Source organism: Mobula birostris, chromosome 28 (genome assembly GCF_030028105.1).
Source record: "Mobula birostris isolate sMobBir1 chromosome 28, sMobBir1.hap1, whole genome shotgun sequence".
NCBI lineage: Eukaryota > Metazoa > Chordata > Chondrichthyes > Myliobatiformes > Myliobatidae > Mobula > Mobula birostris.
The window spans coordinates 9,528,851-9,551,338 of record NC_092397.1 but is presented as its reverse complement, the minus strand read 5'-3'; the positions used below and the strand labels follow the sequence as shown (position 1 = coordinate 9,551,338).

At 46.1% G+C, this 22,488-nt stretch overlaps 1 protein-coding gene across 3 annotated transcripts in view; it reads right to left on the bottom strand.

Moving 5' to 3' along the window:
- LOC140188956 (G protein-coupled receptor 137Ba-like) overlaps window positions 1-22,488 on the bottom strand; it is a 75,063-nt gene that overhangs the window by 38,961 nt on the left and 13,614 nt on the right. For 2 of the 3 annotated variants that reach the window (XM_072245616.1, XM_072245618.1), the window contains exons 1-3: window positions 11,504-11,692; window positions 7,311-7,736; window positions 450-499 (exon numbers count right to left, since the gene is read on the bottom strand). In XM_072245616.1, coding sequence (XP_072101717.1) covers window positions 450-499; window positions 7,311-7,697 — 437 coding nt within the window. In that variant the 5' untranslated portion in view covers window positions 7,698-7,736; window positions 11,504-11,692. Of the gene's footprint in view, window positions 1-449; window positions 500-7,310; window positions 7,737-11,503; window positions 11,693-22,488 lie in introns of those variants that run through there. The other variant, XM_072245617.1, reaches the window with a different exon arrangement.

Genomic DNA, 22,488 nt, shown 5'->3' with positions numbered 1-22,488 from the left:
ACTTACTTAACTATTTAATATATAAATATTTACTACATGTCATGTTTTCTCTATTATTATGTACTGCATTGTACTGCTGCTGCAAAGACAACAAATTTCATGACATGGGCCGGTGATATTAAACCAGATTCTACCTCAGAGCAGCATAGAGAGAGACTGCTTTAACCAGACAACTGATGGCCATTCTTCGCAATCAGTGACAAGAACAAACTACCGTTTAACCCTCTAATTATTGCTGCTACAATGACTAATTACAGCAAGACTGCACTGACCTGACGATATTGCATACCTATATAGATACCTGCTCTGCTCGTGCAGAATTCATGACCCAGCCCCGTGCAATTGCTATGCCGTCATAAAATAGGAACTAATCTCTGCCATCAAATTCTAACTCCAGACTTGCGTCTTGTCCTTATTCTAAAGTTTATTACTACAGATGTCTGACTTACAGCTTCTTGGCCATTTCGGGGAAATACTTAGCTTTCGTCTTGAAAACCACCTGGAACATATAAAAAAAATTGTTTGGTTACCTCAAAGTGAGTTGATATGATTGAATTTAAGCTACAGACCAGAATAACCCCAGATGGACAGCAGGCATTTCTCTCACAGAAAAGAGAACTTGTCCACTATCTTGCTTAAGAAATAAAGCAGAGGAATGGATACCCTGATTATATCGTGAGTAGGAAAAGAGGATTTCGTTTTCCCCATCTGACCATAAGATACAGCAGCAGAATTGGGCCATTTGGCCCATCGAGTCTGCTTCGCCATTTCATCATGGCTGATCTATTTTCCCTCTCAGCACCCAATCTCCTGCCTTCTCCCCGTATCCCTTCGTGCCCTGACCAATCAAGAATCTATCAACCTCTGCCTTAAATACACCAAATGACTTGGCCTCTATAGCCGCCTATCTGGCATTTTCCCCCTTCTTTCTCAGTTCTGAAAGAGGATCTTGGCCTGAAACGTCGACTGTTTACTCTTTTCCATGCATGTTGCCTGAGCTGCTGAGTTCCTCTGTCATCTTGTGTGTGTTGCTCTGGATTTCCAGCATCTGCAGACTTGCCTGAGTTTAGTTTTCCCCAAGTTGTCTCTCGTATGGGGTTAACAGAAACAGGCCCGTCAGACCGTCTGATCCGTGCTGGCTTGTTATTCTGCCGAGTCCCACTGACCCGCACCTGGACCATAGCCCTCCATACCTCTCCCAAAAATGTACGTAGCCAAACTTCTCTTAAATGCCGCAATCGAACCTGCATCCACTACTTCCAACGCAGCCTGCTCCACACTTTCACCAGCCTTTGACTGGATTCCCCCTCAGGGATTCCCAACGTGGGGTCCACAGACCACTCGGTTAATGGTATAACCATATAACCATTACAGCACGGAAACAGGCCATCTCGGCCCTTCTAGTCCGTGCCAAGCTCTTACTCTCACCTAGTCCCACCGACCTGCACTCAGCCCATAACCCTCCATTCCTTTCCTGTCCTATACCTATCCAATTTTTTAAAAAAATGTCAAAAACGAACCTGCCTCAACCACTTCTACTGGAAGCTCGTTCCACACAGCTACCACTCTCTGAGTAAGAGAGTCAATTGTAGGGGGTCAATGGCATAAAACAAAGGTTAGGGACCCTGCCTTAAGTATTTCACCTTTAACCTATGACCTCTAAGTTCTATCTCACACAACCTCAGCGCTACTTGTTATTCCGACAGCAGCTGGCAAGAAATAATGGCTGTGACTCCAGAATCACTGCACGATGGCTCATCTGGTTTACCCAGTGACTGCAGGAAGGTGGTTTCCGGCACAACACTATAAACCGATCACCGGTATCATGTTGCACGATGTGAAATGCAGAGAAATTCAGCACCAGGACTTGCATAACTATCCAAAGTCAAAATACTTCAAGTGCTGAAAAGCCAGAATGCTGGAAACGCAGAGCAACATACACAAATGCTGGGGGACCTCAGCAGGTCAGGCAGCATCTATGGAGAGGAATGAACAGTCAACCCCTTCGTCAGGGGTTCAGTCACAAGTCCCGCAGAAAGTCCCAAACCTGAAACACTGGATGTTTATTCCCCTCCATAGATGCTACCTGCCCCAGCATGTTGTGCATGTGTGTGTGTGTTACTCTGGATTTCCAGCATCTGCAACATCTTGCGTTGAAGGGAAAAAATATACTTAGCAGGTGAAGGGGAGAAATAAAGGCTGGGTTTTCAGGTCAAAGACTTTTGTCGGAATTGAGTTCTGAGCTCCACGTGTCCGACATGGCCTCTACTTGTGCCAAGATGAGGCCACCCTCAGGCTGGAGGAGCAATACTTCACATTCCGTCTGGGTAGCCTCCAACCTGATGGCATGAATATCGATTTCTCCTTCTGTTTAAAAACGAAATGTCCTTCCCCTTCCACTCTTCCCCACTTTGGCCTCTTACCTTTTCTCACCTACCTATCACCTCCCTCTGGTGCCCCTCCTCCTTCCCTTTCGCCTATGATCCACTCTCCTCTCAGATTCCTTCCTCTCCAGCCCTCGACCTTTCCCACCCACCTGGCTCCACCCATCACCTTCTAGCCAGCCTCCCCACCCCCACCTTTTTTTTGTGTCTTCCCCCTTCCATATCAGTCCTGAGGAAGGGTCTCGGCCTGAAACGTCGACTGTTTGTTTGTTCATTTTCATAAATGCTGCTTGACCACTGGCATTTTGTGTTTGCCCATTGCTCTGGATTTCCAGCATCTGCAGGCTTCTGGTGTTTATGACGCTGAACTTCTGCTTAGATGCGTTCAATTAACCAGCTGTCGTGATGGGATTCAAATTCCTACTCCGAGTCAACCTTAGTTCTGGGAGGTCATTGAATAGAGGATTAAACCCATGCTCTGCAAGTGTTATCAAATCACAAGATTAACTCGTTGCCCTTTCAACTGATAATATCTTTAATGGTTGATTATTTCCAGCATTTGCCTTGTGATGTATACAATGACTTCGGTGCCATGACAACCGTTCCAGCACTGAAAACAACATACTTTCTAAATTAATGCATGCTATTTGCAAAAACCAGAAAGATCCCACACACTGCGTTCTCCACGCACAGTTTCAGTTCAAAATGATCCTCCAAGAGGTGCACAACCCTTGCCGCAGGGTTTGGAGGCCTACGTGCCTCAGTGACCCGGAGAACTACGTTGGCTGGAGTCAGGGCTTTATGCTCTGGCTCTTGGTCGGGTCATCCAAACAAGTCAAAGGGTAGAGGCCAGACTAAGAGTGGTCCACTGGTCCTCCAGGTTCGGGGCGGGGGGGGGGTGTTCATCTCAGGGTTAGCAACCCTGACTGGTAAAACAAAACTGTTATGAAAACAGCAGTGAAGAATCCTTCTACACCTGAGTGTGACAGTATTCCTGAGTCTCCACCCGGGACTTGCATGACTGATAACAAACTGAGGGAAACTACTGACGTGATGAACACTGCCAGAGATGGAGGACGTTCATTGCCTCCCTAAATGCCAGCCGCGTAATGGGAAAAAGAAAGAAGTTCAAATGATGGTGGGCTGGCTCTGGTTTCAGGAACACAGAAGATGCTGGAGGAACTCAGCAGGCCAGGCAGCATCGATGGAGGGGAATAGACAATCGACATTGTGGACATTTCTGTGAGAGAAGTATTTTCCGTTCATCTTGGGTTATTCCAATCCGAGGCTTAAACTCAACCATCAGGACCTAGTGAGAGGTCTCAGCCTGAAATGTTGACTGTTTAATCCCCTTCAGAGATACTGCCTGACCTGCTGGGAGCCTGTGTGCCTGTGTCTGTGGGTCAGAGTCTGTGTGCCTGTGTCTGTCGCTCTGGATTTCCAGTGTCTGCAGAATCTCTGCTGTTTATTTCTGGTCTCAGTACTTTTGGATGAGAAAGCAAGGCAGGACATGCGCCCAGCTCCTGCTAGCTCTGGAGGAGTCTGTGCCAGAGCACGAACATTTGCAGCCTAGATCGTCAGAAGCTGTACAACCTGCCAACAGTAACCTTACAGCTTCAAAGGAAGACTGGCTGCCCCAGGGTGAGGTACCAGAATCCGTGTGTAAGCAGATTGAAACACCCAGGGAAAGTGACCAAAAAAGTGAATCCAAATTACTACTTAATAAAAAATAATGTGGTTGCCCTGTCCCTTCTTAGCAGATAGTGGTGTGAAATAACTTAAACAAGTCTGATTCATATTAGCACAGGCAAATGCAATGTTAGCATCTCATTTCAAGAGGACTAGAAGATAAAAGCAAGGATATAATGCTGAGGCTTTATAAGGTATTGGTCACACCAGATTTAGAGAATTGTGAGCAGTTTTGGGCCCCTTATTTAAGAAATGATGTGCTGAGGGTCCAGAGGAGGTTCATGTGAATTACTCCAGGAATGAAAAGGTGAACATACGAGGAGCTTTTGATGGCTCTGAGGCTTTACTCACGGAAATTTAGAAGAGTAAGGGTGAATCTCATTATAGCCTAACAAATTTTAAGAGGGCTAGATACAGCGGACGTGAGGATGTTTCCAATAGTGAGGGAGTTGAGGACCAGAGGGCACAGCTTCAGGAAGGAAGGATATCCCTTTAGAACAGAGACGAAAACGAACTCCTTTAGCCAGAAGGTGGTGAATTTGTGGAATTCATTGCCACGGACGGCTGTGGAGACACGATCATTGGGTGTATTTAAAGTGGAGATTGGTAGGTTTATTTATAAGGGTGTCAAACGTTGGAGAGGGCAGGAGAATGGGGTTGAGAGGGTTAATAAATCAGCCATGATTGAATGGCGGAGCAGACTTGACAGACCAAATGGCTTAATTCTGCTCTAATGTCTTATCGTCTTAAAAGATTGTAACAATACAATTATTAACCACAGCTGAGATCCTGAAAGTACTGACACAGCTTAATGCACACAGTAACACCGGCAGGTGCAGTCCGGAAGAAGCCTTCTGAGTGAGAAATGCGGCAGGGCACCGTGGTTGTGACCAGGCCAGTAGTTCAGCCGTGCCAGTTACCAATCCAGAGACATGAGCTCGGATCTCACAGCAGCTGGCAGGTTTAACATCATTAATTAAACAATAAAAAGCTGGCAATCATCGTCAGTAATGATGACCACCTACCAGCAGGATGTGATAAGAACCTTCAGGGAAGGAATCCTGGCCTACTTACAACTCCAGATCCACAGCAATAAAGGTTGATGATTACCAGCCACCTAAATTAGCCTAGGAAAGGTAAAATTTGCCTTTGCCTGCAAATTTGATGTCCCCCGAATGAATTACATAAAGAAATTCAAGATTAACAGTATCTGATCATATATTTTAATATCCATTTCTGGTGCTTACAGGCTATTCATGCCTTTCAGTACAATTGTGACGGTATAGAAAGTGAGGCACCTTTGAAATGAACTACTCTGGAATACTCTGAAAAAATAGTATTTTAACTTAAAGTAACACACACAAAATGGTGGAGGAACTCAGCAGCTCAGGCAGAACCTATGCAGAGGACTAAACAGTCAAGGTTTCTGGTAGAGACCCTTTGTCAGGATTCAGTCTTTATTCCTCTCCATTGATGTTGTCTGACCCTCTGAATTCCTCCAGCATTTTGTGTGTGAGAATTCCAGCATCTGCAGAATCTCATGTTTATTATTATTATATTTTGTATGATTGTATTTTTACTGATATTCTATACGTGCTTATTGTCTTGTGTGTACGAGGACTGGGCCTCAAGCCGCTCCCGGGGCCAGCGCACTCCCCCAGGGGCAGTGCAGCATGGTTCCAGGCTGGAGTTATTGCTGTAGCTTGGCGGGAGCCAGGCTCTACTGTGGACGATTCCGGACTGATGTCACAAGTTTTGGGGACTCTTACTGTGACATTGTGATACGACTTGTGCTTGCCATCTTGTTTGTGCTTTGTGTTGTGTGTGACTGTCGGTATTGTGTTTTGTATCTTGATCCCGGAGTAACACCGTCTCACCTGGCTGTATTCATGAGTACTTATGTACGGTTAAATGACAATTAAACTTGAACTGAATTGAATAAACACAAATCTTTTTGTTTGGATAAATAAAACGGGAGAGTGGATTTTAAAGCACTGATTTGGCTCTGGATTAGGAAGGGATAAGCAGATCAGAAAAGGTAAACTCCACTGCTGATCTTCTGAAAACAGGTGGAACGGCCCTTGAAGTGGACAGATGCTTTGTTAGTATGCAAATATTCTCCCCAGGAAAATAATTAGATTTACACTGTGAATTAATATCTGTGGTTCACACAAATGATTTCTGAAACACTGATGCAAGGTGCAGCAAATTTGCATTTAAAGTTCACATCTGTTTTTAAGCTCTCAATGGCCTGGGACCTGAGTACAAAGAATTGCTTCCGCTTTATAATCCTGATTAAGCTCTCAGGTTTTCTTCCGCCGGTCTCTTAAAATTTAAACAATCTCCCTCAAAAGATAATTGGCATGTCAACTTTTTTTAAAAAAACTATGCTCTTAAACTGTTGAATTCATAAAACTGTAAGGGATGCAGACTCAGTTAACACTTTTAAACGCCAGCTCAAAACCAATTCATGTAACCTCCCTTAAATAAATGGCCTGGAAGATCATCAGGGACACCAGTCACCCCGACCATAAACTGTTTCAGCTGCTTCTGCCTGACAATTGGTACCACAGCATTAAAGCCAGGACCAGCAGGCTACAGGAGGGCTTCTTTCTACAAGCCACTAGACTTATAAATTCACATGCCTGCACACTGCAACAGAGTCGTAGCGCAAAGATTTTCACTCCCTAACGCTGTGGGATGGATGCAAATGAACATCTTTTTGCCCTTCATCTTTATGTTTACACTTTATTGCTGGACAGGTATATGGAGGAATTTAAGTTGGGGGCTTATATGGGCGGCAGGATTTGAGGGTCGGCACAACATTGTGGGCCGAAGGGCCTGTACTGTGCTGTACTATTCTATGTTCTATGTAAAGCACTTTGAACTACATGCTTTGTATGAAAAGTGTCCTATAACCAAGTTTTCAGACCTCTGAAGTAAAGAGGAACAATTTGCCTGTGATATTTTAAACTCTATAAATTGCTGATAAGGACTGCGACAACCTTCCTTCCATGACATGTCTTGAAGGATCAAGTCTTTAACATCTGAGTGTTAACTGAGACAAGGTAATGAGTGGTAATCTAAAGATTCTTATTTCCTGGCCCTGCTGAATAAAACTTGCTGCACAATTAGCTATGTAATTGCAACAGGCTGATTTCACAACCAACTTCCTAACCTGGAGGGGAAAGGAAAGCTGTTCTAAAAGCAAATGTTGAGAGAGCTGATCACACTCACCTGAGCAAAGTACATGTTCATGAGACTGAGGGTGAAGAACTGCAGGCACACCGGGAAGCAATACAGTAACCAGAAGGAGAAGGGGTCGAGGGAGTTCGCTTTGATAATGTCTCTGAAATAGAACGAGAACAGCGTCGTCCTCAGGGCAGCCCACAGGAGGCACAAGAAAAGGAAGACCGTCTGGTAGCTGAACTTCTTGTGTTTGTAGTGTAATACCAGCCACAGCTGGATGTAGACCAGGAGGAACAGGAGGCCGTAAAGTGCAGTGTAAACAGTAGTCAGCCCCAGAGTCACGGAGGGTGGTATAGCAGGCTCCAGGGGCTGTGGGCTTACGGTGCTCGTCTGAGAACCCACTTGCGATATTTCCATCTTCAGGTCTAGTGCCATGATTAAAGCAAAATTCTGACTCGATCACCGAATAATCAACTAGGAGGGAAAAAAAATCATCAGTTTGAACCTCTCACTTTATTTTTTTAATCAGTGACCAAAGAGATAAAAAAAACAGATGCCACCAATGGGAGTATGAAATGCATGCATCTTTCCCCGTCCTACCCCAAACCGAAGTTCAGAAAATACAGCTTAAGACTACAATGCGAAAAGAAGTGGAGATAGCAAGGGTAAAATATGGAGGGGATCGGAAAAAGCTGCAGGAAGTTGCAAACTCAGCCAGATCTATCAAGGGTACTAGCCTCCCCAGCATCCAGGACACCTTCAAAAGGCAATGCCTCAAAAAGGCGGCATCCATCGTGAAGGACCCCCATCACCCGGGACGTGCCCTCTTCTCATTTCTACCATCAAGGAAGTGGTACAGGAGCTTGAAGACACACACTTGTGTTGTAATAGAGTGTAATAGGCCATTCCAGTGCCCAGCAATCCCCCAATTTATTCCTCCTGGCCTAACCACAGGACAATTTACAATGACCAATTAACCTACCAACTGGTCGGTCTTTGAACTGTGGGAGGAAACTGGAGCACCCGCAGGAAACCCATGTTGTCACGGGGAGAATGTTCAAATTCCTTATAGATAGTGACGGAAATTGAACCCAGATCGCTGGTACTGTAAAGCGTTGTGCTAACCACTACGCTGCCATGCTGTATATATGTATGTATAAATATATACATTTATGTATATAAGCATGCATACACATAGTGTAGAAACTTAGGAAGAGCATTCTTCATTAATTGTACCCAAGCATCTGAGGCCTTCTAAAGGGAGTTAGATATGCACTTAAGAGAATATAATTAGTTTGGCTTGGGGGGATGAGAGTGGGGAAGAGCAGGATAATTCCAGGAATGAAAGGGTTACCGTATGAGGAATGTCTGGCAGCTCTTGGGCTGTATTCCCTGGAGTTCAGGAGATTGAGGGGGGCTCTCTAGAAACATTCCAAATGTTAACAGGCCTGAACAGATAGATATGGCAAAGTTATTTCCCATGGTAGGGGAGTCTAGGACAACAGGGCACAACTTCAGGATTGAAGGACGTCCATTTAGAAGAGATGTGGGGAAAGTACTTTAGTCAGAGGGTGGTAAATTTGTGGAATTTGTTGCCACGAGAGGCTGTGGAGGCCAAGTCATTGTGTGTACTTAAGGCAGAGATAGATAGGTTCTTGATTAGCCTGGGCATCAAAGGGTATGGGTGAAGGCAGGGGAGTAGGGATGATTGGAAGAAATGGATCAGCCCATGATTGAATGGTGAAGCAGACTCGACTCGAATGGCCTACTTCTGCTCCTATATCTTATGGTCTTATAATGCGACTGGCGGGATTGCTCTGCGATAAACTTCCGTTCAGTTCCCTGGGGTGAATGGTTTCCTTATGTGCTGTACCAATCTTACGACGATTGTACAAATAAGCACACAACTTTGCTACCAATTTGAAGACTTAATTCCTTATGAAAACAAAAAGTCTTCTGATCAACGTGGTCTGGAGTTGAGCGACTGTAACCTCAGCAAACACCCGATGGCTCAGGAACACACACACATATAGGTATCTATGGAGAGGAATAAACATTTGACATTTCGGGCTGAGACCCTTCATCAGGACAGGAAAGGAAGAGCCTTGGCCCAAGCTTCGATTGCTTGTTCCCCTCTATGAATGCTGTCTGACCTGGTGACCTCCTTCAGCATACTGTGTGTGTTACTCTGGATCTCCAGCACCTGCAGAATCTCTTGTGTCTATGATGGCTCAGGGAAGTAGCTCTCACCCGCTGCTACAAAACCTGTTATGGTTTAGTCAGTCAAGAGCAAGGTTCCCCATCTCGAGAGGAAGACTTCCAGCTAACCAGACTCCTGAAGCCCTTTCCCATTTCACATATTTGCTTTCGGAAGTACAGACCTGCCACTGCTGGGCCTGAAGAGAAGCTGTAAAAGCAGTGCTCAGTGTTAACGCTTCCTGATGGCCCACACCAGCTGTTGCACGGACTTGATGCCAACCCTCCAAAACTGGGGAGTGCAGTGTTGCTGGCAATGGATGAGGACAAACTGGATCGGGCCCTCAGACACAAAATTAAGGAATGCTGAAATGTCATCAGCACCAGGTATTACACTGTGGGCATTTTTCCATTACTGCTGCCAATGACTGCATCAGATTGATTTCCAATTAAGGAACATAGAACATTACAGCACAATATGGGCCCGTCCTCTCATAATGTTGTGCCGACCTTTTAACTTGCGGCAAGATTAATTTCCTTGAAGGGGACTGCAACTTTGTTGTGGTTTGGAGGCTTGCCTGCCCCGACGACCCGGAGAGCTGTGTTGGCTGGAGTCAGGGCTTTGTGCTTTGGCTCTTGGTAGGGTTGCCCATGCCAAATAGGTCAAAGGGTAGAGGCCAGACTAACAGTGGTCCACTCGCCCTCCAGGTTTGTGGGTTCCGCTCAGGGCTAACAACCCTGTGTGGTACAGCTAAATTGTTACGGAAACAGCAATGAAGAATCTGAGTGTGACGGTATTCCTGAGTCTCCACCCGGGACTTGCATTACTGACAGTAGTGAAAACTAAGAGGAAGATACTGACATGATGAAGGAAGCCCTGAACACTGCCAGAAATGGACAGCCTTCATTGTTGTTCCAAATGCCAGCGGTATAATGGGCAGTAAGTAAGATTTATCTCTCCCTTTCCTCCCACATGGGTCCACACCCATAGATGACCAACTTGAGTAACAGCTTAAGAAGGTGTATAGTGTGTTGGCTTCCAATAGTCTGGGGTCTGAGTTCAAGAGCTGCGCAGTAATGTTGCAGCTCTATAAATTTCAGGCCAGACCACACTTGGAGCATTGGTGAGCGCCTACATAGGAAACTGCTTCGCCAAGCACCTTTGCACCATCCACCACAAACTGCGGGATCTCCCAGTGGCCACCCACTTCAATCCCAGTTCTCATTCAGATTTGTCGGTCCATGGCCCCACTACTGCCAGGATGAGACTACACTCCGGTTGGAGGAGCAACATGTCATATTCCATCTGGGTAGTCTCCAACCCGATGGCGTGAATAGCCATTTCACGAACCTTCAGTGATACCAACCCCCCTCCCACCACTCTCCTTCGCCATTCCTGTTTCCTTCTCTCACCTTATCTCCTTACCTGCCCTTCGCCTCCCTCTAGTATTTCTTCCCCCTTGCCTTTCTTCCATGGTCTTCTGTTCTTTCCCATCAGATTCCCCCATCTCCAGCCCTTTATCTTGTTCACCAACTTCCCAGCTCTTTACTTCACCCCTCCCCGCTTCCCGGTTTCACCTATCACCTACCACCTTGTACTTCTTCCTCCCCTCCCCCCCACCTTCTCACTCTGCCTTCCTTTCCAGTCCTGAAGAAGAGTCTCAGTCCGAAACGTCCACTGTTTACTCTTTACCACGGGTGACCTGCTGAGTTCCTCCAGCATTCTGTGTGCGTGTCGCTTTGGATTTCCAGCATCTGCAAATTTTCCTTGTATTTGGAGTTCTGGTCTCCTCGTTATAGGAAGTATGTGCAGATATCTAGATTTTTAGAATTTTAAATACGTTATCTTGAAAAGTGAGTAGCTTAAAAATTATACAAGTGCCCAGGCCAACTACAGTTTATCTACAGACAAAAGAGATTCTGCTGATGCTGGAAACTTTGAGGAACACACACAAAACACTGGAGGAACTCGGCACTTCGTGTGTGTGTGTGTGTGTTGCTCAGTTTGATTACATTCTAGCTACGTCAGTCACGTGGGGGTTTACCAGAAATGGTCGGTGGCTTGGGAGCACCTGAAGCCTTGTATGTGAACAGAAGCGTGACACCGGGGAGATCTTTTCCGACTTTCTTTCCGTATGTTCAGCTGTGGCCAAGCTCCACCGGGAATGAGATGCCTTGGTCACAAACAGTACAATTAAAAGCAGCTCACGAAAAACGTCGCCTCTTCGCAGTTCCTGCTGGTCTGTTTCTACCCTTCCCACCCGCCTTGCCCCCAGTAAAAGGGAAGTAAAATTGTTCTGCTGATGGAGTGTGTTAATGTTAACAGTATATCATTTGGTCCCATCCTAGTGTGGGTAAGCAGTTATCGAGCCAGGACTGGAATTCTCCGCTTGACTGCCGAAATCAGGCGAGTTCTTCCTCGAGGGTCACTTCCGTCCAGCTGGGCACAGATGTTTTTTTAACACAACACAGATTTATTGGCGTTCAGCTGCTGGCCAGCACACCACTCTGCTGCCTGTTAAATAAAAGGGAAACATCTTACATTTCTTTACAAGCCCAAAGTTAAGAATCTGCACCAAGACACAGTAGTGTAATAAGCATATTTAAACTGATGCATTTTGATACTGTAAAATTTACTATTGTTGGAGGCAGCAAATCATACAGATAACAAAGTCTGCAGATGCTGGAAATCCAAAGCAACACACACAAAATGCTGGAGGAACTCAGCAGACCAGGCAGCATCTATGGAAATGAACAGATAGTCAACGTTTTGGGCCGAGACCCTTCTTCAGGACTGAGAGGGAAGGGGGAAAATGCCTGAATAAAAAGGTGGGGGGAGCGGGAAAGAGGCTAGCTGGAAGGTGATTGAAGCCAGGTGGGTGGGAAAGGTAAAGGGCTGGAGAGGAAAGAATCTGAAAGGAGAGGAGAGTGGACCATAGGAGATAGGGAAGGAGGGGGGGACCCAGGGCAGGGGAGAAGAAGTAAAAGAGTAGAGAATAAAGGAAGGGATGGGGGTGGTGATTTGTTTACTGGAAGGAGAAATTGACACTCATGCCATCAGGTTGGAAATCAAGATGGAATATAAAGTGTTGCCCCTCCACCCTTCACCTACACGTTGAAACGGGAATGGGTATCAGAAATAAAATATCAGAAGGAGGTTTTTATTTAAAACACAGAGTGGTGGGTGTGTGGAATGTGCTGCCAGGGGTGGTGGTAGAGGGAGATACTTTAAGAACATTTAAGACCATAAGACGGAGAAGCAGAATTAGGCCATTCAGCCCATCAAGTCTGCTCTGCCATTCCATTCTGGTTGACTTATTTTCCCCCTCAACTCAGTTCTCATGTCTTCGCCTCATAAATTTTGTGCCCTTATTAATCAATAACCTATCAACCTCCGCTTAAACCCAAGAGTTTAAGAGACTCTTAGGTAGGCAAAAGGATGACAGAAAAATAAGAGGGTTATGCTGGAGGTGTTAGGGTGTATTCTGAAGTTATGGTACATAGCAAATATTAATTTTGACAGCAACTGTTCTTCAGCTTTGAACGTGGACTATAGATTGAATTTAATATGCAGCTCAGAACAATGGTCTTCCTGGAACTGCAGACTGGGGCTGATTGCAAACCAGGAAACATTCCATTGACCTGAGATCTCTGCATATGCATGAATGCAATAAACATCCTGTTCACCTGAGATGTCTGCATAAGCATGAATGCAGCTCAGAGACAGCAGTGATTAACATTCAATCTAGGGTGTCTGGAGTGATGGTTTCTAGGTTTAGGTACTTGAAAATTATATGCAGTTTAAATGAAGCATTTTCAACCCGAAGTATTGAAACTATTGAAACTGTATTGAGTTACCATTGATTTTAAGGGTATAAAATATGATGTACTTTGAGTTTAGGAGGCCTCTTCTTCCAAGAATGTCTCCACTATGATTCCTGCTTGTTTGGCTGAATAAAGACTTCTATATCCAGCAGCTTCTGTGTCTCTCCGGTGGCTTCGTTTATAGTCACAACAGAGGAAAGAGTTAGATTGATCTTGTTGCTGTTGTTGTTCAGTTGTTAAGTTGAGTCCGACTCTTCGTGACCTCACGGACCATAGGGTTTTCATGGCAAGCTCCGGAAGTAGATTGCCAGGCCTTTCTTCGGCACAGATACTGCCGCTGCTCAGGTTGGGACCCGGCTGGGTTTGAACTCAGGACCTTCTGCCTTGAAGTCCAGTGCTGATACCACTATACCACCAGCCGGCAGTAGGCTAAAATGTCAGCACAACATCATGGGCGAAAGGGCCTGTACTGTTCTATGTTGTAATTAAATTAATTGGCTCTTCTTTTCTCTCCTTGCCTCCCACAATCATGTTTGCGAAGTGCTGCTGGTGGGGAGAATAGAGGGGATACTCCCAAGAATTTCACCCACTCACCGCTATTTCTTACTGTAACTTTGGGGACGATGCAACTTGGCTTGTGAACTTGTGCCGCGACGAAACCTGGGTGACAATGTTATTTCAGAATCAGGTCTGTTACCACTGATGCATGTAGCAAACCTCCAGGAGGACCACAACTTTGTCGTAGGGTTTGGAGGCCTGCGTGCCTCAACGACCTGGAGAGCTGTGTTGGCTGGAGTCAGGGCTTTATGCTTTGGCTTTTGGTAGTGTCACTTACGCCAAACAGGTCAAAGGGTAGAAGCCAGACTAAGAGTGGTCCACCGGTCCTCCAAATTTGGGGGTTCACCTCAGGGCTGACAACCCTGACTGGTCAAACAAAATTGCTACGGAAACAGCAAAGAAGAATCCTTGGATTCAGCTGAGTTTACGGACAGATCAGCCATGATCTTATTGAATGGCGGGGCAGGGTCGATGGGCCGGATGGCTGACTCCTGTGCCTATTTCTTATGTCCTACATCTGAGTGTGACAGTATGTGTCACTTGTGTGACTGACAGTAGTGAAAACTGAGAGGATGCTACTGACATGACAAAGGAAGCACTGAACACTACCAGAGATGGAGAACCTTCATTGCCAGTGGCATAACAGGCAGTTTAAAAAAGATGTAGTGAAATTTGTTATTTTGTGACAGTGCAAAACACAAATAAACTACAATAAGAAATATATTTTTAAAAAGTAGTACCAAAAAAAAGAACAAAATACTGATTCTGGTGTTCACGGACCATTCAGAAACCTGATGGAGGAGGGGAAGAAGCTGTTCCTGAAACGCTGAGTGTGTGCCTTCAGACTCTTGTACCCCCTTCCTGACGGTAGCAATGAGAAGAGGGCACGTCCTGGGTGGTGACTGATGCCCCTTTTTGAGGCACCACTATTTGAAGATGTCCTCCATGGTGGGGAGGCTGGTGCCTGTGATGGAGCTGGCTGAGATAATAACCCTCTCACAAACGAGAGAGAATCCGCAGATGACGGAAATCTGAGCAACACACACAAAATGCTGGAGGAACTCAGAAGGCCAGGCAAAAGTACAGTCGACCTTTCCGGCTGGGACCCTTCGGCAGGGCTTTATAACTCTCTGAAGCTTTTTCCAAACTTGGGCATTGGTCCATCCAGGCACTCAATCTGCTATACACCCACGCAGATGCTGCCATCACGCACCCAGAAGTTGGAAAAAAAACATTATCGATGTGTTAATAAGTTATAAAGGACAACGTATGCCAAACTCCAATTAGAATTCTTTGTTAATTTAACAATTTTCAAGGAACCCAGGAATTCTATTAACATATCAGGAAATGTATCTGTAACTTTAAACTAAATACTTGATGCATAATTTGAGGCAAGATGGAGAGAATTTAACTAGCTACCTCATGCACAGTAACAAACTAAGGAAGAAGGGTTTCGTTCATTTCCATAGATGCTGCCTGACCTCCAATATTTTGTGTGCGTTACTAAGGAATACCTGATGGGACAGCAAGAGGAAACTTTACACTGCATATCAACTTTCCGACCTCCCATTCTGTTCCTGTCCTGACAGGCGTCTACTGGGACAGTGCAGAGGAATCATTATCCTGCCTCCTCAAACACTCACGAGGCAGGGAAAATGTGGAGCCTAGAGGTAAAGGTCTAAAGAAGATTAAACAGTGGAGTAGAGGGAGCTTTATACCGTATCTAATTCACACTATCAACAACAACCTCTCATTCAACGTCAGCGAAAACCAAAGAGCTGATTATTGACATTCTGACTGGCTGCATCACCGTCTGGCATGGGAGGGGGAGGGTGCCACTGCACAGGATCGAAGCAAGCTGCAGAGAGTTGTAAACTCAGTTAAATCCGTCATGGGCACCAGCCTCCGTAGTATCTAAGGCACCCTCAAGGAGCAAGGTCTCAAAAAGGTGGCGTTCATCACTAAGGACCCCAGCACCCAGGACATGTCCTCTTCTCATTGGAGGTACAGGAGCCTGAGGGCACACACTCAATGATTCAAGAACAGCTTCTTCCCCTCTGCCATCCGATTTCTAAGTAGACCCTGAACCCAGCAACACTACCTCACTCTTTTTTTCAAAAAAATTGTTTTTGCACTACTTATTTAATTTAACTATTTAATGTACATATGTACTTAGTGCAGTTCAGTTTTTTTCTATATTATATATTGCATTGTACATCTGGCACAAAGTTAACAAACCTCACGACATATGCCGGTGATATTAAACCCGATTCTGATTGACAAGAGGAAGAAACCAGAAGCCTACGAGCCAGTCCATGACAGGGGATCGGAGGTGGAGAGGGCTAGCAACTTTAAATTCTTCAGCGTCATCACCTCAGACGGTCTATCCTGGGACCAGCTTGCAAGTTCAATCATGAAGAAGGCACAGCAGCGCCTCTGCTTTCTTAGATATTTGCGCAGATGGGGCCTGTCATCCAAAACCTTGCCAAGCTTCTATAGATGCACACTGGAGAGCATCTTGATTGGCTCATGGCAAACACCGATGCCCAAAAATGGGAAAAAAAAGACCACAAAAAGAAGCAGATGCAGCCTTGTCCGTCACAGGAAAAGCCCTTCCCACCATTGAGCACACCTACATGGAGCGCTGCCGCAAGAAGGCAGCATCCACCATCGAGGGCCCCCAACATCCAGGTCATGCTCTTTTCTCGCTGCTGCCATTGGGAAGGAAGTCCAAGAGCCTAAGGTCCAAGCAACACACATCAAAGTTGCTGGTGAACGCAGCAGGCCAGGCAGCATCTCTTGGAAGAGGTACAGTCGACGTTTCAGGCCACGTTTTGGAGCACTGACTTCTCTAACTTCCGCTAATGCCCCACCTCCCCCTCGTACCCCATCGTTATTTATTTATATACACACATTCTTTCTCTCTCTCTCTCTCCTTTTTCTTCCTCTGTCCCTCTGACTATACCCCTTGCCCATCCTCTGGGCTTCCCCCCGCCCCCTTTTCCTTCTCCCTGGGCCTCCTGTCCCATGATCCTCTCATATGCCTTTTGCCGATCACCTGTCCAGCTCTTGGCTCCATCCCTCCCGCTCCTGTCTTCTCCTATCATTTCGGATCGCCCCCTCCCCCTCCCACTTTCAAATCTCTTACTAGCTCTTCCTTCAGTTAGTCCTGACGAAGGGTCTCGGCCCGAAACGTCGACTGTACCTCTTCCTAGAGATGCTGCCTGGCCTGCTGCATTCACCAGCAACTTTGATGTGTGTTGCTTGAATTTCCAGCATCTGCAGAATTCCTCGTGTTTACGAGCCTAAGGTCCAACATCACTTGGTCCTGGGACAGTTAGTTCCCTTCAACCATCGGGCTCCTCGCTTCTTGCTGCCCCCCACTGAGAAGGCTCCTCTCTTCTTGCTGCCCCCACTGAGGAGGTGGTACAGGTCCCACACCACCAGGTTCAGGGACAGCCATTGCCCCTCAGCATCAGGCTCCTCCACAGGCGTGGTTAACTCAGAAGTCATTCCACAACCTATCGACTCACTTTCAAGTACTCTACAACTCATCTCCTCAGTATTATTTGTTTTTTTTTGGCACTTGCATAGTTCATCTTATTTTGTAGATTGTCAATCCTTATTTTCATCGATTCTATTACAGTTCCTTGATCTGCTGTGAATGCCGACAAGAAGGTGAGTCTCAGGGTGACAGATGTACTTTGAACTAGCCTGATATTATTTGAAGGTATATTACCCACATTCAATGAAACGGTGCAAAAGCAGATTTAATGGGTGTGTAGTGGCTAACGCAGGGTTTTACAGCACCAGTGATTGGAAGATCGGGGCTCAATTCCCGCCACTGGCTAATGTGCTCAGGGCGACCCAGCACAGCCACAGCTCGCCAACCCTAGCTGACCTGTACGTCTTTGGGATGTGGGAGGAAACCAAAGCACACGGCGGAAAATCCGCGCGGTCACGGGGAGATAGTACAGATTCCTAACAGGCAGTGGCGAGAATTGAGCCCCGTGGCAGCGTGGGTTTCCTCTGGGTGCTCGGGTTTCCTCCCACAGTCCAAAGATGTTTGGGTTAGCGAGTTGTGGGCGTGCTCTCTTGGCGCCAGAAGCATGGCAACACGTGTAGGCTGCCCCACCCCCATTGGCTATTGACGCAAACACTTGCAAATTTCCACATTTATACCGCGGAGAGCATTCTAAGTGGCTACATCGCCGTCTGGTATGGGGGGAGCGGCTACTGAGCAGGATCAAAGTAAGCTGCAGAGAGTTGTAAACTCAGTCAGCTCCATCATGGGCACTAGCCTCCGCATTATCCAAGACATCCTCAGAAAGGCGGCGTCCATCATTAAGGACCCCCATCACCCAGGACATGCCCTCTTCTCACTATTACCATCCGGGAGGAGGTACAGGAGCCTGAAGGCACACACTCAGCGTTTCAGGAACAGCTTCTTCCCCTCTGCCGTCCGATTTCTGAATGGACACTGAACCCATGAACACTACCTCACCACTTTTTTTATTTCCATTTTTGCACTACTGATTTACTTAATTTAATATATACTTACCATAAATCACAGTTTCTTTTCTATTGTCATGTATTGCATCGCACTGCTGTCGCAAAGACAACAGATTTCATGACATATGCTGGTGATATTAAACCTGACTCTGAAACATGCATGTGACAAATAGAGCTAATCTTTAATTAAAAATCAAGACCTTTAATCAGTAGTTTACATTTAACCAACACTACATCTGACCTGCAAGAACTTGATTAGACAGTAGAGAGATCCTTGATCCTGTCCTGCCCCAAAAGTGTTTGTTATTAACATGCTATCTATGACACTCCCTCTCTGAAGAGACGGCGCAAAAATAGCCAGCACAAACATGACCTCAGGAGCAGCTTCAGATAACCAGTTGTTGCTGAATGTTATCGGTGTTGATGTGATTTTCTTGTAATGACTTCTCCCCACTTGTCACGCTCCAATGATAAAGGCTTTAAAACGATAAGCCAGAGGTAGCGTGGCGCCCAGTGCAGTGGCTTTACAGCCATTGCAGATCGGGGCTCAATTCCCGCAGCTGCCTGTTAGAAATTTGTTACGTTCTCCCCGTGACCGCGTGGGTTTCAAAGCACATTTGTTATCAGAGTATGTATACGTTATACAACCTTGAGATTTGTCTCCTAACGAGACAAAGAGAAACTATATACAAGAAAAGACCGTGCACCCGACGCGCAGGGAGAAAGAACACTTCGTGCTCTAACCGCAAGTCCACAAAGAGCCCCGTGGTTCAGCGCCCAGCCGAGTCGTGGAACAGCGATCTGATTGGCCTCAGGCCCTGACACCCCGACCTTTACAATCTGGCCCGGTGCTTAAATCGACGTCCAAACATCGGGTTCAATCACCTCGATGCACTCTGGGGCCAGGACACCCACCACCTTGATTCAGCCTGCACCCATCCTTTCCGATTTGGCCCGGCGCTTAAATCAGCTCTGGTGCCCTGACCTCCCCACCTCGATTCAGCCTGTAACCAACCTTTCCGTTTCGGCGTGGCGCTTAAGTCTCCCTCCAAACATCGAGGTCAGTGGAACCAGTACACTCCAGTGCCTGGACCTCGCAGCCTCGATTTGGCCTGTACCCGACCCTTCAGATTCAGTACTGCGCTTGAAACGAAGACCCGAGGTTCGATCTCACTCTCGGTGACCAACCTTGGCTCTGCCACATCGAAACGCCTCCAGGTCCAAAGGAAAGTTACAGACTCTTACTTGCAATGATTGCTCGCCAGGAAAAGTATTAGTGCTTTCTTTGTTTCGTTAGCCACCAGCCAGAAGTTGCTGAAGTTCATCAGTGCCATCTTAAACCCACTGGGTGTTTCAGTTTCGAAAACGCACTGGCAAGGGTTAGTGGTTAGAGAGTTCCAGGCATGCTATGTTGGCACCGGAGGTGAGGCTGTACTTTCAGGCTGCCCAGCACATTCCCTACTGATTTGATTTGACACAGACAACACATTTCACTGCATATTTCAACCTACAGTGGATTCCGGTTAATTGGGACACTTCGGGACCAGTACATTTTGGCCCAATTAGCTAAAATTTCATGGAAATAGTTTAAAAGGTATATAAAAAAAAGACAAACTGAACAACGAATTATGTATTTAAGCTAAATACAGAACTATCAATATTACTACAGTACTATAAAACTGTGTGCAAGTTCCTAATAGTTATCGACAGAGGAATTCATCCAGTATACAACAGTGCGCTCATTTGATTGACTGCAAATTAACAAAATCAGCGCAAACTTCTATTGTATATAATGGACTGCCTTCATACATTGCATTTGGCAATTGCATCCTCCAAATCTTCATAATATTCAAGATGATTGCAGATACCTCCAGAGTTTTCGTAGTTCCTAACTTGCTGAAGTAGTGAAACGCTTTCATTTTCACTCCCGGCCGTTTCTGGCATCTCCAAGCCTGAATGCTCGAAACCGCGGTGAGCAAAACAGCTCGGAATTGTCTTACTGCCTATTTCTCACCAACCGCCAGGGACAAGAATCACTGCTTTTTGAACACAGATGCACATGCGACTGATGCTAGTGAAAAAGTGTTTGCTCTAAGCATGGTGTCGTGTCCAACGCCCACACAAGCACAGGGCGACTGACGCGTGTTAGAAACCACTCAGCACCTGTCTACCGGCCCAATTAAGCAGCAAGGAGTCCCAAATAAATGAAGGGAATCGCACCAATTTTCTCGATTAGTTTTTTTTTCTCTTTAAGAGTTGCCTTGACTAACTGATGGCCCGATTAACCGGAATCTAAACATCTGTTAAATAGAGAAGTGGAGCCCTGCAAAGACTGTGTCAATTCAAAGTCTGTGCCTAAGACTCCGAATAGGGCCCGAGACTCCAAGCGCGCCAGTCGTACCACAGCAAACGGAGGATTCAAGCATCTCAAAGCTCACAACCAGAAAAGGCTGCGTGTTTATTTTGGTGTCAGGACCAGCTGCCCGAGACCCACGCATCAGGAAGCAACAGTTCAAGGCAGTGTTTTGCAGCGATACGTCTGTATTTGGAGATAACTGCATCCGACTCACCACAGTGTACCCTTCCCTGCAGAGTCAGCAGCATTAGAAGCGTGACTCAAGTCAAGTTTAATGTCATTTCGCCGGATACACGTCCAATGAGACAATGACGACCAGGGTGTAAAGCACAGTAGTAATACAATAACTTAGGAAAGTAAGAATTAAATCTACAAATGAATTCACAATAAATAAACAAAGTGCATAAATTAAATATGCAGCAGCGAATTCAGAAGCCTGATGGCCTGAGGGAAGAAATTGTTTCCCATCCTAACCGTTCTTGACTTTATGCATCGGAGTCTCCTGCCTGATGGTAGAAAGTCAAACAGGATGCTGGATTGGATCCTTGATAATACGCAACGGTCCTGATAAATGTCCCCACACCACGCTGGAGGAACTCAGCAGATCGGGCAGCATCCGTGGAAAAGATCGGTCGACGTTTCGGGCCGGAACCCTTCGTCAGCTGCCCGACCTGCTAAGTTCCTCCAGCGTGTTGTGAGGGTTGCTTTGACCCCAGCATCTGCAGATTATTTTGTGTTTGTGATAAATGTCCCCGATGGACGGTAGGGAGACCCCTATGATCCTCTCGGCCGTTCTCACAGTCCTTTGTAGGGACTTGTGGTCTGATGCTCGGCTGCCCCCAGACCAGATGGAGATGCAACTTGTCAGAACACTCTCAATGGTGCTCCTGTAAAAGTCAGTTAAGATGTTGTGGGTGGGGAAGCCTCGCTTGCTTCAATCTCCTCAGGAAGTGGAGGTGCTGCTGTGCCTTCATTCTCTCTGTGTGAAACTGTCACAGGACTGTGGAAGTATTTAATCCTAATTGAATCGCAGGAAAATATTACTTTTCTTACAAGTATCCAGCAGAGGTCTAATTAAGGGAGGAAACTTGGAGAGAGATAAACAGATAAGGTTGGAAATCATTCCGTGCAACATGACTCCCTTAACAATAACAGATGCTGGAAATTCATAGCAACACACACACAAAATGCTGGAGGAACTCACCAGGTCAGGTAGCATCTACAGAGAGAAATAACGAGTAGATATTTCAGGATGAAAAGGGCCTCTCCATAGATGCTGCCTGATCTGCTGAGTTCCTCCAGCACTGTGTGTTTATTTCCCTGAAGAATTCCTTTCTAATACAACGACTGTTTAGTTCACTGTGAAAAAGGTGAGGCATAGCCGTTCCACATAAAAAAATAAATCAATGAAGATATTTGACCCTCCATTTAAGTAATTTCAAGAAAAAAAATTGACAGGAAATAATTTATGGATCACGTACAACATACGAATGGGTGACAGGGTAGAGATACGTCTCTACCAAAGGAGGTGTAAGGTGCTCCTTCCCTCCGCTATCCTGCAGGTCACCCTGGGGCAAGGTGTAGCACCTGCTTAGCACCCCCCGCCCCACCACCGATCAGGGTCAGTTGAAGCCATGGGAGCAGCCGGTGCAGATCACAAGTCCTGGTTATGCGACCAGGCAGACGATCTCGGAAGAGTATTGATAATGGCTGGGGAATCACCCGTCTTGTAAGGACACTGCCCGGAAGAAGGCGGTGATGGCAAACCACTTCCGTAGA